General features: G+C 40.0%; 1 protein-coding gene across 4 annotated transcripts in view; it reads right to left on the bottom strand.

Annotated features, from left to right (window-relative positions):
* Positions 1-12679, bottom strand: part of LOC100266105 (protein MRG1) — a 37625-nt gene extending 24946 nt beyond the window's left edge. Inside the window, exons 1-5 of one of the 4 annotated variants that reach the window (XM_059734845.1) lie at positions 12401-12679; positions 3371-3424; positions 3196-3209; positions 2397-2536; positions 334-374 (exon numbers count right to left, since the gene is read on the bottom strand). In XM_059734845.1, the coding sequence (XP_059590828.1) occupies positions 334-374; positions 2397-2536; positions 3196-3209; positions 3371-3424; positions 12401-12577 (426 nt within the window). In that variant the 5' untranslated portion in view covers positions 12578-12679. The remainder of the gene's footprint in view (positions 1-333; positions 375-2396; positions 2537-3195; positions 3210-3370; positions 3425-12400) is intronic. The other 3 variants (XM_059734846.1, XM_010666242.3, XM_002283107.5) reach the window with 3 other exon arrangements.
* Between the last annotated feature and the right edge of the window lie 498 nt (positions 12680-13177).

Here is a 13177-nt window from a genome sequence, read left to right as displayed (position 1 = left end):
TAACAAATGCCAATACGTCTTAGGACTTTAGCCAATTGCATATCTTTTAAATCTGGGGCTAGGCTAAAAGTGTCCATAGGTGGACCAAATTAAATCCATTAATAAAAAGCCTCCTGCACATGCTAAGATAAGCTATCGCCTATCGAAAAGAAGGAAGAAAATAAAGGCATAAATTAAATAATGTGCATAATGCAATTTTACATGCTACAACAGACCAGAAAATCCTGCAAACTTTTTGCCATAATGATCTCCAACAGTACACGTCCATATATCCAAATACAAAAACTCAATCATTCTGGATTTGCTCCAGACAAAGACAATCCAAGAATTTACCTTAGTGACACAGTCATTCTTCCACTTCTTGCCTCTTGCAACTGCACACATTTTCCAGAATTAATATATACGAAGACCAATACAGAGTTATACACCCAGATGATTACAATCAACAACAAAAATTATTTTCAGATATAAATAAGATCAGACACAATGGAAGTGGTTCTCCATATCAATATGAAAGAAGGATGACTATGACTCTTTAATAGATAAAGTTGAGTATATTTCTTTTAAAATTATGGAGAAGACATGATTTAATAGATAGGAAGATCATGTCCATTTGAATAATGACTGAAGGAATAATTATAAATCTACCAAATCTTAATTGATCAATTATCACCCTCAAAAGAACACTAAAAATGGTGACAAATGAGCATCATGTCAAATTCAAATCTACTAAGGGCAATTTACAAAGCATGAGCTAACAGCTTATTTGAATTTTGGTCTCTACATTTTAGTTAGGGGTCCCAGCAAGATGCACAAAGAATGATAAAACAAATTTCCGCAGACATTAATAGATAAAAATAATCCATATAGTCAATTGTATTTTACAGTATTGATCTCTAATTCTCCTTTCTCCTAGTAATGCCTTAAAAAACAAGGCCATTAAGCTTTCTAGAAGATATGATTCTTTTCCCATACCCTGAATTTTTTTCTATAACAAGCCAAATTTGTTGAAGGATGAAAACAAAGTACAACCTCCAAACTGAAAAGGAAAATGATAAAAAAGACAAATAAACCAAAAGATAAAAGCCTGAGGGGTCAGAGAAGAGGTCAAGTAACATTTCAAGGTGAAATCAACCATTTTGGTTAAGATGTTGGCTTCCAATTTAAACCCCAAGCTTTGATTCCCTGAGCACCAGTAGAGGAGTGAATTCATCTTACTTAGAAGCTTTAACCATAACAGCCAGTCAGGATAGAATAGCAAAGACCATGTGACCAAATTGATTTCTGGTTATACCGCTACCAAATTGCCATGTTCCCAATGGTTCAGCAATCAGAGAAAGCATCAAATGCCCAATATGGGGCAAGCATCCAAATCTTAGGGACAGTAGGATTCGCCCAGGAAGGAGGAAGAGACACCAGTCCAATCAATGATTAAATTGGGAGGAGAACTACTTTGAAACCAGTAAAAATTTGAAAGTGCAAAAAAGGCAAGGAACCTGGCTTTCTTCCAGATAGAATTGAAGAATAAGTTTCCTCTATTGCACTCTTTCCAAGTACCTTGAACTGTACTTGCACCATCTAGTGGAACCCAAAATACTAGTTGGACCTGTGTTTGCAAAAGTGATCCTTTTCAAGCCTTTCCATATACACAACAAAAGAACATCAAAAAGCACTTTAACTGAAACGTTGTCCTAGAACCAAAATTCCAATTGAATAATCTGAAGTCAATGTAGCAAGTTCCCATGGAATGCAGCTGACTAATTGATGCCAAGAAATATGTGGCGTGTTATTTTCCCAAAAATGAAAATTGGATACCAGATTCATATTACTGCTTTCTTCTATAATCTGATAAGTAATATTGACCAATTCAGGAAGACCTAAATGCTGTCACATCAGGTCTTGTTATAATAAATGGAGCCTGTTTTTCCTGTTTCATTGTGCTCGCCTTATCCATAAAATCAGAGAAAACTCAAAAGCCTCATCAAGCAATGCCACAATCCAATCCCACCATAATCAAGAAATATATGTAATCCCATAGGTTCATGTTTCCCCACCTTTAGGCCCATTTCCTACTAGAGTTTACATATAGTTTACACTTTTCACATTCTAAACAGTAGGATTATAAAACCTAGAGTTGGTCCACCACAACCTAGTCCAATGGTAGAGACACAGTCATAGGCTCGAATTTATTCTATCATATAGTAGTTTTATTACTCTCGTTTAGTCATAAATGATGGAAGGACCAAGAACATTTCTATTACTGAATCTAAGAAAAAGAAAGAATCTGAAATGCAAGGACACTGACTAAGAATTATGTGAAAACAATTGGAGAATCAACATTCAAGTTTATAATAAAAAAATAAAAAGCAAAAGAAGAGAGTGAAGGTGAGCAGTACAATTTTTTGGCTTAATCTGTGAGGCACGCACTGGCTTTGTGTTTTTGTCTATGCCCTGTTTTTTTCCCAGGGCCTTCTGTTTTTGGACATTCTCTTCACTAAATTTCAGCAGCCGATCCATGCCCACCCATTCATCCCAGCTGTTGAAGATAAAAGGCTATGTAATCAAAAGGTTAAGCCATCCAAAAAATGAGAAAAGCACTATGAAACTCCTTCCTCAACAATGAACCTCCCACTCCTCTTTAGCAAAGTTCTATTAAAATGTAAAGATATTTTGCAGCTATATTAAAATATCATCAACAATGGCCAAAGAAAAATTTCAGAAGACTAACTAATCCAGCAGAAGATAATTTTTATGCAGCAAATAGACGAACTGGTTGTAAAGCAATTCAGCATATGCATCAAAGGAAAACTGAAAAGACACTGTGCTAAACAATAACACAATACAAGTAATGATCAATATGCTGCAATAAAGGATGCTTATTATTTTCAGCAAGAATGCATACTTACACATATTAGCATCCCTAGCTAGAAGAAATATGTACATTGCATATGCATGTGACTATTAACAAAAAAAAATAAAACATTTACCTTTAAAATCCACCAACAGCAACACTTACAGAATGAAAGTGGAGTTCATAACATTTGCACCAAAATGCAGAAGTTCAGGAACCACAGCATATTAAGTGAAAAATAAGAAATAAAAAAATAAACTAAACTGGCTCCAATAACCCACTTGGCATTCTCACTGTGAATTTATATCGGAATTCAGAAAATTTGAGCTGGAACATGTACTCACTTTTTGCTCCAACCCTGAGGAAAAAATATATTATATGTTATCAAAATACCAAAATAGGAAAATCCTATTTGCTCACAAACTCAGCAACTTGGAACTAATGCAACCACACTAATGGAGGTAAGAGCTAAAATCATTGCAGAATGAAAAAACCGATGTGTGTGTGTAAAATACTTACAAGGTAATGAACAAAATACTTCCATTCATTCATCTGAAATTCAATTCTTCGCACCTTGCAAATAAAAGAACATGGCCTATGAGATTTAGAGCATTAAATAGGATAGAAACAAGACAAAAATTGACAGAACATATGGATCTAGCACAGAAAGCATAGATGTGTATTAGAAAATACTGCCTACCAGGTGGCATATTGATAGGAAGTGTAAAATATGCATTCAGACCATCAACTTCTTACTTTGAAGCCACCATGACTCTGCTATATGCATAAAGGTTGTAGGATCACATACTTTCATATATACTCTCCAAACTTTCTAAACTGTACTGCCTTTTTGGCAAACAGAAGAAAAGATTAGCTCTGTGATTTGGCTATCTTCCACTCAAGCCAACAATAACTGAAGACACTAGAATTCCTCAGAGAAAAGGAAAGTGCAAGTCTTGGCCTCTTAGGAACTTGCATTGCAAGGTTCTCTCCACATATTTAAAGAGCTCATCCCCTTAAAGAAGTCATACAATTGAGATGGAGCTGTACAGGTGTCAAAAATGGAATAACAAGTGTCACTCATCAGAGCTCTTCGCTTGGGAAGAAAGTTTGTGTTTCAGGTCCAGCTTTATCTGTGACCTATTCCTGCTTTGGAGGAAAGTTTAGGCTTAAGGTACAGCTTTATTCATCCTTTTCCTTTTGAGCTCTTTTTTAGATATGTTTTGAAGCTTGCCGAGTTAACACTGATCAGTCTGGGCTTCTCCATGTTCCTTTTCAGGTAGGGCTCTATTAAGGACCCATTCTTAGGTTATTTTTAGCAAAGTTTTAAAAGGCGTGTTTAAAATGCACCCAGGCCACTACCCAACCACTCCCCAATTATACCGCCCTGTTTGTTAAGACATGCGATTTGTTGACTTAATGTCTTATCTACTTATTTTTCCCTTCTAAACACTTTTATTCTTGAATTTTAATTATATATTGAAATTTATATAATTTTATTATTTTTTGTTAAATGCTTCTTTTAAATATCTGAAATCTTAAAATTTTTATTGATTGGATTAAATTTGGATCATATTTAATAAAATTGATATGCATCCCAAGTTAATTTTACTTCATTCAAGCATGCCTTATGTTGCCTTTACACCTAAGCTATAGAAAACTTTTGCATTTTAGGTGTGTCTTTGTTTTTTTTTTTGATAGACAGGTGTGTCTTGTGCCTTTTAAAACTATGGTTTTTAGCATACTTTGGGACACACTGCATGCCCATCCATGTCGGGCTTTTTTTTTTTTTTTTGATAGGTAAACCAATGTATATTAAAAAAGAGGCCAATAGCCACACAGTATACAGGAAATATACAAGGCAGCTATAGCCACACAACCAAAAAACAAAAGGGACCAAGGGGACCTCACCTCCCCTAAGTGGAAGCTAGCCACTCTAGAAGGCCTAGAAGGGAGAGAGAGTTATCACCAATATCCACTCTAGCCCAGCCCCACAAATTACAAACAAAAAAATTCTTTAGCTTCTGTATATGTATCACACCCCCTTTAAAGGCTAATCTATTCCTCTCTTTCCAAACCGTCCAAAATATACATAACGGGATGGCCTTCCAAATCTTTTTCCTTTTTTTTCCCACCAAGTGACCTCTCCAGCTAAACAAGACCTCCTTTACAGATTCTGGAAAGACCCACTTAACACCTACAAGCCCAAGGACTAACTCCCAAAGGGCTCTAGTCACTATACAGTGAATAAGGACATGATTTACAGATTCTTCTGCACAACCACACAAAAAGCAGCAGTTAGGGAATTGTCATCCTCTTCTCTGAAGTCTGTCAAGCGTTAACACCTTCCCCCATGTAGCCTCCCACGCAAAGAAAGCGACTTTGGTAGGTACTCTATCCACCCAAATGCATTTTTCCGGAAAAACAGTATCCATAGGATTGACTAGGCAGCCGTACGCTTCCTTTACTTTAAATTTACCGTTTTTTCCTCCCTTCCAAGAGACCGAATCTTCCTCCAAAGAAGGCCTAAACCCTCTCAGCTTAAGGAGCAGATCTCCTACCATGCCCACCTCCCAGTCATTAAAGTTCCTCCAAAATCTTAGATTCCAACCTCCTTGATCCGAACTCTGATCCCACATCTCCTCCATCGTAGCATTCCTATGAACAGCCAAGGCAAAGAGGTGCGGGAAGGTTTGGGACAGCGCTGAACCCGCACACCATACATCAATCCAGAATCTTATTCTAGTACCCTTCCCCACCATAAACTCTATATTATCCCAGCACCAATCAGTCTCCTTCATGATCTCCTTCCACACCCCTACACCAAACACCCCATTAGGCTTTTTAGACTTCCATCCATCATCTTCTTGCCCAAACTTTGCCACAATCACCTGCTTCCAAAGATTCTCTCTTTCACAAGCAAACCTCCATATCCATTTACCAAGCAAAGCTCTGTTCAATAGGCCAAGTTTCCTCAAACCAAGCCCACCCCTCTCTTTGTCCCCACACACTATCTCCCATTTCACTAGGTGAATTTTCCTCTCCATACTTCCCCCTCCCCATAGGAAGTCTCTTTGCAATTTTTCTAGTCTTCTAACCACAGTCTTCGGCATCCGGAAAAGAGACATTTGATAAATGGGTATGCTGGCCAAGGTGCTTTTAATCAGAGTGATTCTGCCACCTTTAGAGATAAACTGCCTTTTCCAAAGCGCAAGTCTTCTCCTCATTCTTTCTTCCACTCCATCCCACACCGAGGAGGCCTTGTTAGGAGCCCCTAAGGGTAGACCCAAATACTGGGACGGCAAAGATCCCACCCTACATCCTATCTCCGCTGCCAACTCCTCAATATCCTCCACCTCACCCACCGGGATGATTTCACTTTTGCCCAGATTAATCTTTAGCCCCGAGGCCGCTTCAAACCAAAAGAGGATCCAACTTAAATGACTTAGATGGTCCTTATTAGCCTCACAAAAAACTATTGTATCATCTGCAAAAAATAAATGCGAGATGTTCAAAGTTGTCCTTCCTCCCTCCCGAATGTTACATCCTGACAGGAAACCCCCTTCAACAGCTCTCCTAATAAGAGCCCCCAACACTTCCATTCCCATTACGAAGAGGTAAGGAGATAGGGGATCTCCTTGACGAAGCGCCTTAGAACTCGGGAAAAAGCCAGCAGGAACCCCATTCACTAAGATTGAAAATTTTGCTGAAGATATGCAGCTCCACATCCACCCCATCCACTTTGGCCCAAATCCCATTTTTTGTAGAACCTTCATTAAGAACTGCCAATTCATACTGTCATAAGCTTTCTCAATATCCAATTTGCAAATGACCCCCTTCTCTTTTCATTTTTGCCACACGTCTATCGCCTCATTTGCAATTAGGGAGGCGTCAAGGATCTGTCTTCCCATCACAAAAGCATTCTGAGCAGGGGACACCACCTTCCCAATCACTTTCTTCAGCCTATTAGCTAGGACTTTAGCAAGTAATTTATACAACCCCCCCAAGAGACTTATAGGTCTAAAGTCCCCAATATCTTCCGTCCCACCTTTCTTAGGGATTAGGACCAGGAATGTATTATTTAGGCTTTTGAGGAAAGTGTTTTGCTCATGGAATTCCTTAAACATTGCCACGATCTCCTCTTTAACAAAGCCCCAACAACTTTGCCAAAAGGCTACTGTAAAACCATCCGGCCCCGGGGCTTTATCCCCATTCATCTCCATCAAAGCTGAATGCACCTCCGCCTCAGAAAAAGGGGTTTCCAAATTTTCTGCTTCTTGGTGGCTGATCTGCTCTAAGCGCAGCCCCCCAATGTCAGCCTGCCATCCCGACCCTTCTAAAAGCATCTGCTGGTAGGCATTTGCAATTCCTTCCCTCATTTCCTGCTCCTCAGAAAGACACACCCCATCTATTTTAATTCTGTCCAAATGATTGTTACTGCGCTTTGCATTTGCCATACGGTGGAAATAGCCCGTATTTCTGTCCCCTTCCCTTAGCCAAATCTCCCTTGATAATTGTCTCCAATGCGTTTCTTCCAACAGCACCCATTTTTTATAGTTTTCCTTTTTTAATTCCGTTTCCTCCATTGACAGAATTCTGTCACTTTCCACAAGGTCCCAGAATTCCACTTGTTGCAAAGCTGCTGCTTTATTACACCCCAAGTTCCCGAACACCTCCTTGTTCCAAACTTTCAATTTCTGTTTAATTACCTTCAGCTTTGTAGCTAGTCTAAAACTAGCATTACCTCTCACCTCAATCTCCCGCCACCAGCTTCTAATCAAATCTTGGAAGCCCTCCACCTTAAGCCACATGTTCTCAAATCTAAAGGGCGAGGGCCCTCTTCTCATACCACCACCCTCTAATACCACTGGAAAGTGATCAGAAAGAGGCCGAGGCAGTCTCCTCTGAAGAACTCCACTAAACTGATCAAGCCAACTAGAGTTCACCAAGAACCTATCCAACCTAGCCCAAGACTGATTGTTAGAGCCCCCACTCCAAGTAAACACTCCCCCTTGCAGCGGAATATCCATCAGCCCAACTTCATCAACAATCTGCGCAAATCTCCTCATAGCTGAGGTTATTCTTCCTTGCCTACTCCTTTCACTTTGGAACAGGGTGATGTTATAGTCACCCCCAACACACCACGGTTCTTCCCAGAGACCTCTGATCGCCCCAATCTCTTCCCACAAGCACTCCCGTTCGTCTTTTGTAAAAGGTCCATAAACCCCCGTGAATACCCAAACAGTTCCATTTTCTACATTTCTGAATCTGCAAGATAAGGAGAATTGGCCCTCCTCCCACTCCAAAATCTCCAAAGTCCTTTTATCCCAACAAATCAGAATACCTCCCGCAGTCCCACTAGCGTCCAAGGCCCTCCAATCTAAGAATCTCCCCGAACCTAAGCTTCTCACCACATCCTCCGACATTTGTTGGATTTTTGTTTCCTGGATACACATCAGATCCACCCTCTGATTCCTTATGAAAGTCTTAATGATTTTTCTTTTCACTTTTTCGTTCACTCCCCTCACATTCCAACTCAGCAATTTTAGCTTCATTAAACCACTGTAATTTGACACCCTTTACCCTGTGAAGGGTCTCTCTGCTTCCTTCCCTTCTCATAGTTCACTGAACACTCCAGCCTCTTTAGTTCTCTTTCAAACTTTGACTTTTCTAACAACACCTTCCCATGAATTCTCTCCCTTCTTTTTCTGATTTTAATCAAAAAATCCAGGATTTCCTTTTCTAAACCCTCGGTCGAAAAGCCCAAAAAGAGACTGAATTTTGCCAGGTCGCTTTCCTCCCATCTATCCTCCTTCTCACCTCTGAGAGCTTGAGGATTATTCAAGCCTAAGCCCCACTCCGCACCCCTATCTTTATCGCTGACACCATTAGTCTCGACCATCTCCCAACAGCCATTTTCATTCTCCTCTGTTCCGTCTCCCGATAACACACACAAGGGAACCTCAAACTGAGGCCCCTCCCCAACTGATCTTGAACGATCGTAATGCTCCCCCTCCGGAGCCCGATCTAAAATAAAGGGAATAAGATGAGAAGACCCAGGAACCCTTTCACCCTCCCACAGTGAGACAGACCCATACCTCAGCGCTTCCTCAACAAGCGTCGAGTCTGTCGCCGAGTGCAAAAACTTCATATTTTGCTTCCTCACGTCCTCTGTCACCCAGTATTTGAAGCTTTCTTCCTCCGTGTTGCTTTCGCTCTTGGAAGAAGGAATGGCCAGCAAGCTCACCTTCATCTGATGGCCTTTATTAATGTCTTGGAGCATCGACTTACTTGGGCTGTCATCCAGAGCCATTACCCCGTCGCACAATGGGCTTTCCTCCTCGGCGGTCCACCATTTTCTCGACGACCCAACTTCATGCCCAGCTTCTTCACCCATTACCCCTTTTTGTTTTAAATTTCGGCCCACTGTTATCCCTTGGGTGAACAACCCAGCCTTCCTATTTTTTCCTTTTGAGCCCACCTCTGGGCCTAACGACGAAGGCCCAAAATTCAAGCCTTCCATGGATGGATGGGCCCCCGAATTGCCTTGCGCCCGTTTGGCTAGCTCCCTGCCCTGCTCTCCCTCCTTATCCCCCGTCCTTTCTTCTGACAGGCACAGCTCCTTGAGCCTAGCGCTTTCCATCTCATTCCCCACTCGCGTATCAGCGCGTGAACCCCCATCACCCCTAACCTCTCCTCTGGTTCTCTCGTGCTCTACACGCCTGTTTTCCTGAGCCTTTCTCAGAGCCGGCTTCAGTTCCCACCATAGAGCAAGGGAGTACTCCTTCTCCTCAACTACGATCTCCATCGCCCTTGGCAGATCTTCCCCTTCTGTTCTGATCAATATCCGAGCCCATCGAAGCTCCTGCATCTCTTCCGTCCGAGGGTCCATTGCTAAAAATCCGCCACACTCCTCTCCCACTCTTCTCAAAATGTTCGGGTTCCATAACGATAATGGAAGCCCTACAATCCTGACCCAAATATCCTTTGTAATCTCCCCCTCTTCTAAGCAGCCGACCCTAGGGTTCCATCTCTCTAACCCCAAATTAATCCCACCAATCGATCTTTTCCCAAAGGACATTACCCATGTAGCTTCTTCCATTATCCCGAACTCTAGCAAAACCTTATTCTCTTCCAATCTTGCCATCCCTAGATTGCCTTTCAAACCCCAAATCTTTGCCAGAGACCGCCCCAAGGGCTCCAGATCCACTCTTCCTTCTGAACTAGGGTCCCAAGTCCCTATAATACAGTGATCCAATTTTCGCAAGTTGTTTTGTATTTCCTCCTTTCTTACCTCCATTCTCACTACGTTTTTGTCTCTGTTCTTCTGATTCTTCACCACCTCCGCATACGATCTTTCCAAACCAAGTTTCCCTCCACCCCACTCTGACTGCTTGTGCTCCTTCCTTCTCATGAGACCTCCCATTTGCTATAGTTTCTCCGCCATGGTCACCCATCCCCCTTTTTCCCCCTTCCCTTTCGGAATAATAATGCTATGCCGTTTCTTCTCCAGATCGACCACCCCCAGCCTGAGGAAAAGCCCCGCTTTGTTCTCATTACGCACCAGGGAGTATGATCTCCCACTTTCTTTCCACTCCCTTTCCCATTTTCCTCCTTTCCCGTCCTTTATACAATGGTCTAGGCTCTCCAAGAGAAACCCTAGACTCGCCGCTCCCAGTCTAACCCAAGAAGAGATCCCTTTCTTTTTTTCCCAGATCGCGACCTGTATTTTTCCCCTTTTCTCTTCTGCATCTATCTCAAAAGTCTTGGATTCCACGACGAAGCTATTTCTCGCCCTTTTCCTTCGCTTCGTCGCGCTTTCATCTCCCTCATCCCCTCCGTTCTCTCGCTCTCTCTCTCTCTCGCGTTCACCCATGACTTCAAACTTCTAAGATTTCGTCCCTAGAAATCACAAAGCTTTTGAAAATGTGGAAAAATCTTTTTGTCTTCTAATGGGCTGCAGCATTTTTTAGGAAATGATGACACTAGGACACAGAGCTTGTGTCTTGTCCCAATCAGGTCCTTCCCGTAAGCATGAGGTAAGGTAGCAATCTAGGGCTTAATCAGATGGGATTTTTGGGTTGACCTTGTTTTTTCCCCTTCAACAACCAACCCAACATTTGGCCAAGCTCAGGAAACTATTTCTAAGACTTTAGGTGAGCCATGTTGAAAACCAGACTTGACCTTGACTTGGATGAGCTCAGGCTGATATGTCAGGCAACTTGACACAAACTAAAACTGATCATGCAAATCAACGCAAGTGCATGCATGTACCAAATAGAAGTTAGAAGATTCATTTGTATGAGCATGAATTAGCAATATATAATGGTGGCCACTTTTACTTCATTGATGATGTTCCACCAACAAGCATTCGCCCAATGATATCTAGAGGGCTTCCTAATTGAACTTAAAGTCTATTTGGTAATGATTTTAGGAAGTATTTTTAACCTAATAAGTGTTTTTAAAAAAATTTAAGTGTTTGACAGATTTTAGAAAACACTTTCAAAAAACTGGAAAATCGCTTGTAGTGTTGAAAAATCACTTAAGAGTGCGTTTGGTAGTAATTTTAGGAAGTATTTTCAGTATTTCTAATACTTTATAGCAAGTGTTAAAAAAACTAAAAACACTTCCTAGAATCACTGCCCAACGTACTCTTAGTTTACAAGTTAGAAGTTCAAAGACACTAGTTTTATAGGATCTAGGTATGTTTGAAGAAAATTGTAATATCATGCTTTTATGAGCACCCAAAAATATATGAAGTAATGCTCCTTTTGGGTTGTTGCAAAATCGTACAAAAAGAAACAAAGGCTCTAACAAACCGCAATTTCACTGGAATTCGCTATAAGATCTAAGTCCCCAATTCTTTTCCTTAAATCTCTTAACAATACAATAACAAGAAGAAGAAGAGGAAGAACAATTATATATATATATATATATATATATATATATATATAACAATTTTATCAAGTTATATAAAAATAACTTGATATAAACTCAGGCAGAATCCAAGAACCAATTTCAAATAATCACACATTTAAAGACCTACAAACAATGGAATCTTCTTTCTATTAGATTCTTACTTAAATTTATTTTCCCTGCAGATTAAGCAAGGCCTCCAACACGCCCATATGAAATCTAGACTATGATCAAGAATCAACAGTATTACTACATTAGGTAGTCAATGAATAGTGATAACCCTTTATTGATGATGGCAAACCTTCCATTTGGTTGCTGAGAAGACAGAGAAAAGGGGAAGTAATTTAAAAGACTATTTTCTGATTTATTATTATTATTATTGGTTTCTCAACATTTTATCGATAGACCAAACGGCACCAAAGTCCATCTTGGGTACATTGAGTGAATGAGAGCTACTACGATTCCCCTTTTTCTTTTTAACACTCCAATTCTTTGCAAGAAGCAGAGGGAAGATCACCGTTACACATTGTTGGAAATAAAAGATAAAACAAAAAATTAATATCGAATAGCAATCAAAGATAAAAATTAAAAAGAAAAAGAAAAAGAAAAGAGAAAGAAAGAAAGAAAGAGAACCTTGGCTGGATAAATACGAAGGTTATGATAAGCGAGGACCTTCTCTCCTTCAGAAAAGGGACACGAATCGGAAAGGGGAGGGTAGTCATCGGTGTCGCTGTCGGCGTCGACGTCGATGTCGGTTTCGGTGGTGTCGCCGTCGGTTTCGGTTGCGGAGGCATCGACAGAGCTTCCCATTTGAAAACGATCGCAGCTGCCGTGCCCGATATCAAGTGACAGCTATATTTGATATGGCGGTTTTTAATAGCAAATGTCAATATTATCTGGCCTGGCCCTCCGAATAACTGAATACGGAGGTTTTTCACTTGCTTTTCACATCCCCCTATCGTCGTCGACACGTGGCATCCTGATGCAAATATCAGCATTTTTGTATACTACCCTCAGCATTCCACTGCTTGGTTTTGTATCATCAGGATCTTCCAGAATTTTTTTTTTATTTTAATTTATCCATGTCAAATATATTTTTTCTGTTAAAAACACTGTGTACTTTTGTTTTCATAGTTCTAGAAATTAGAAAGTATAAATTGCGGACACATTTTTTTAATTTTCTTTATTTCTATTTTTATAATCAGATAATAATAATAATTTTATACAAAATACAACCATTCTTAAAAGTTTATGAACCAAAAAAATTAGGACTCTGTTTGGTCTATTATTTAAAAGCGGTTTTCTGTTTTCAAAAATAAAAAATTCTTTTTAAAATTTTCTAATACCGTTTAATCATTATTTTTAAAAAATAAAATAAAATATAAAATAATTTTTAAAGAATAAATAAGA

This window comes from Vitis vinifera, chromosome 18 (assembly GCF_030704535.1).
Source record: "Vitis vinifera cultivar Pinot Noir 40024 chromosome 18, ASM3070453v1".
Taxonomy (NCBI): domain Eukaryota; kingdom Viridiplantae; phylum Streptophyta; class Magnoliopsida; order Vitales; family Vitaceae; genus Vitis; species Vitis vinifera.
This window is presented reverse-complemented; position numbering and strand designations above follow the sequence as displayed.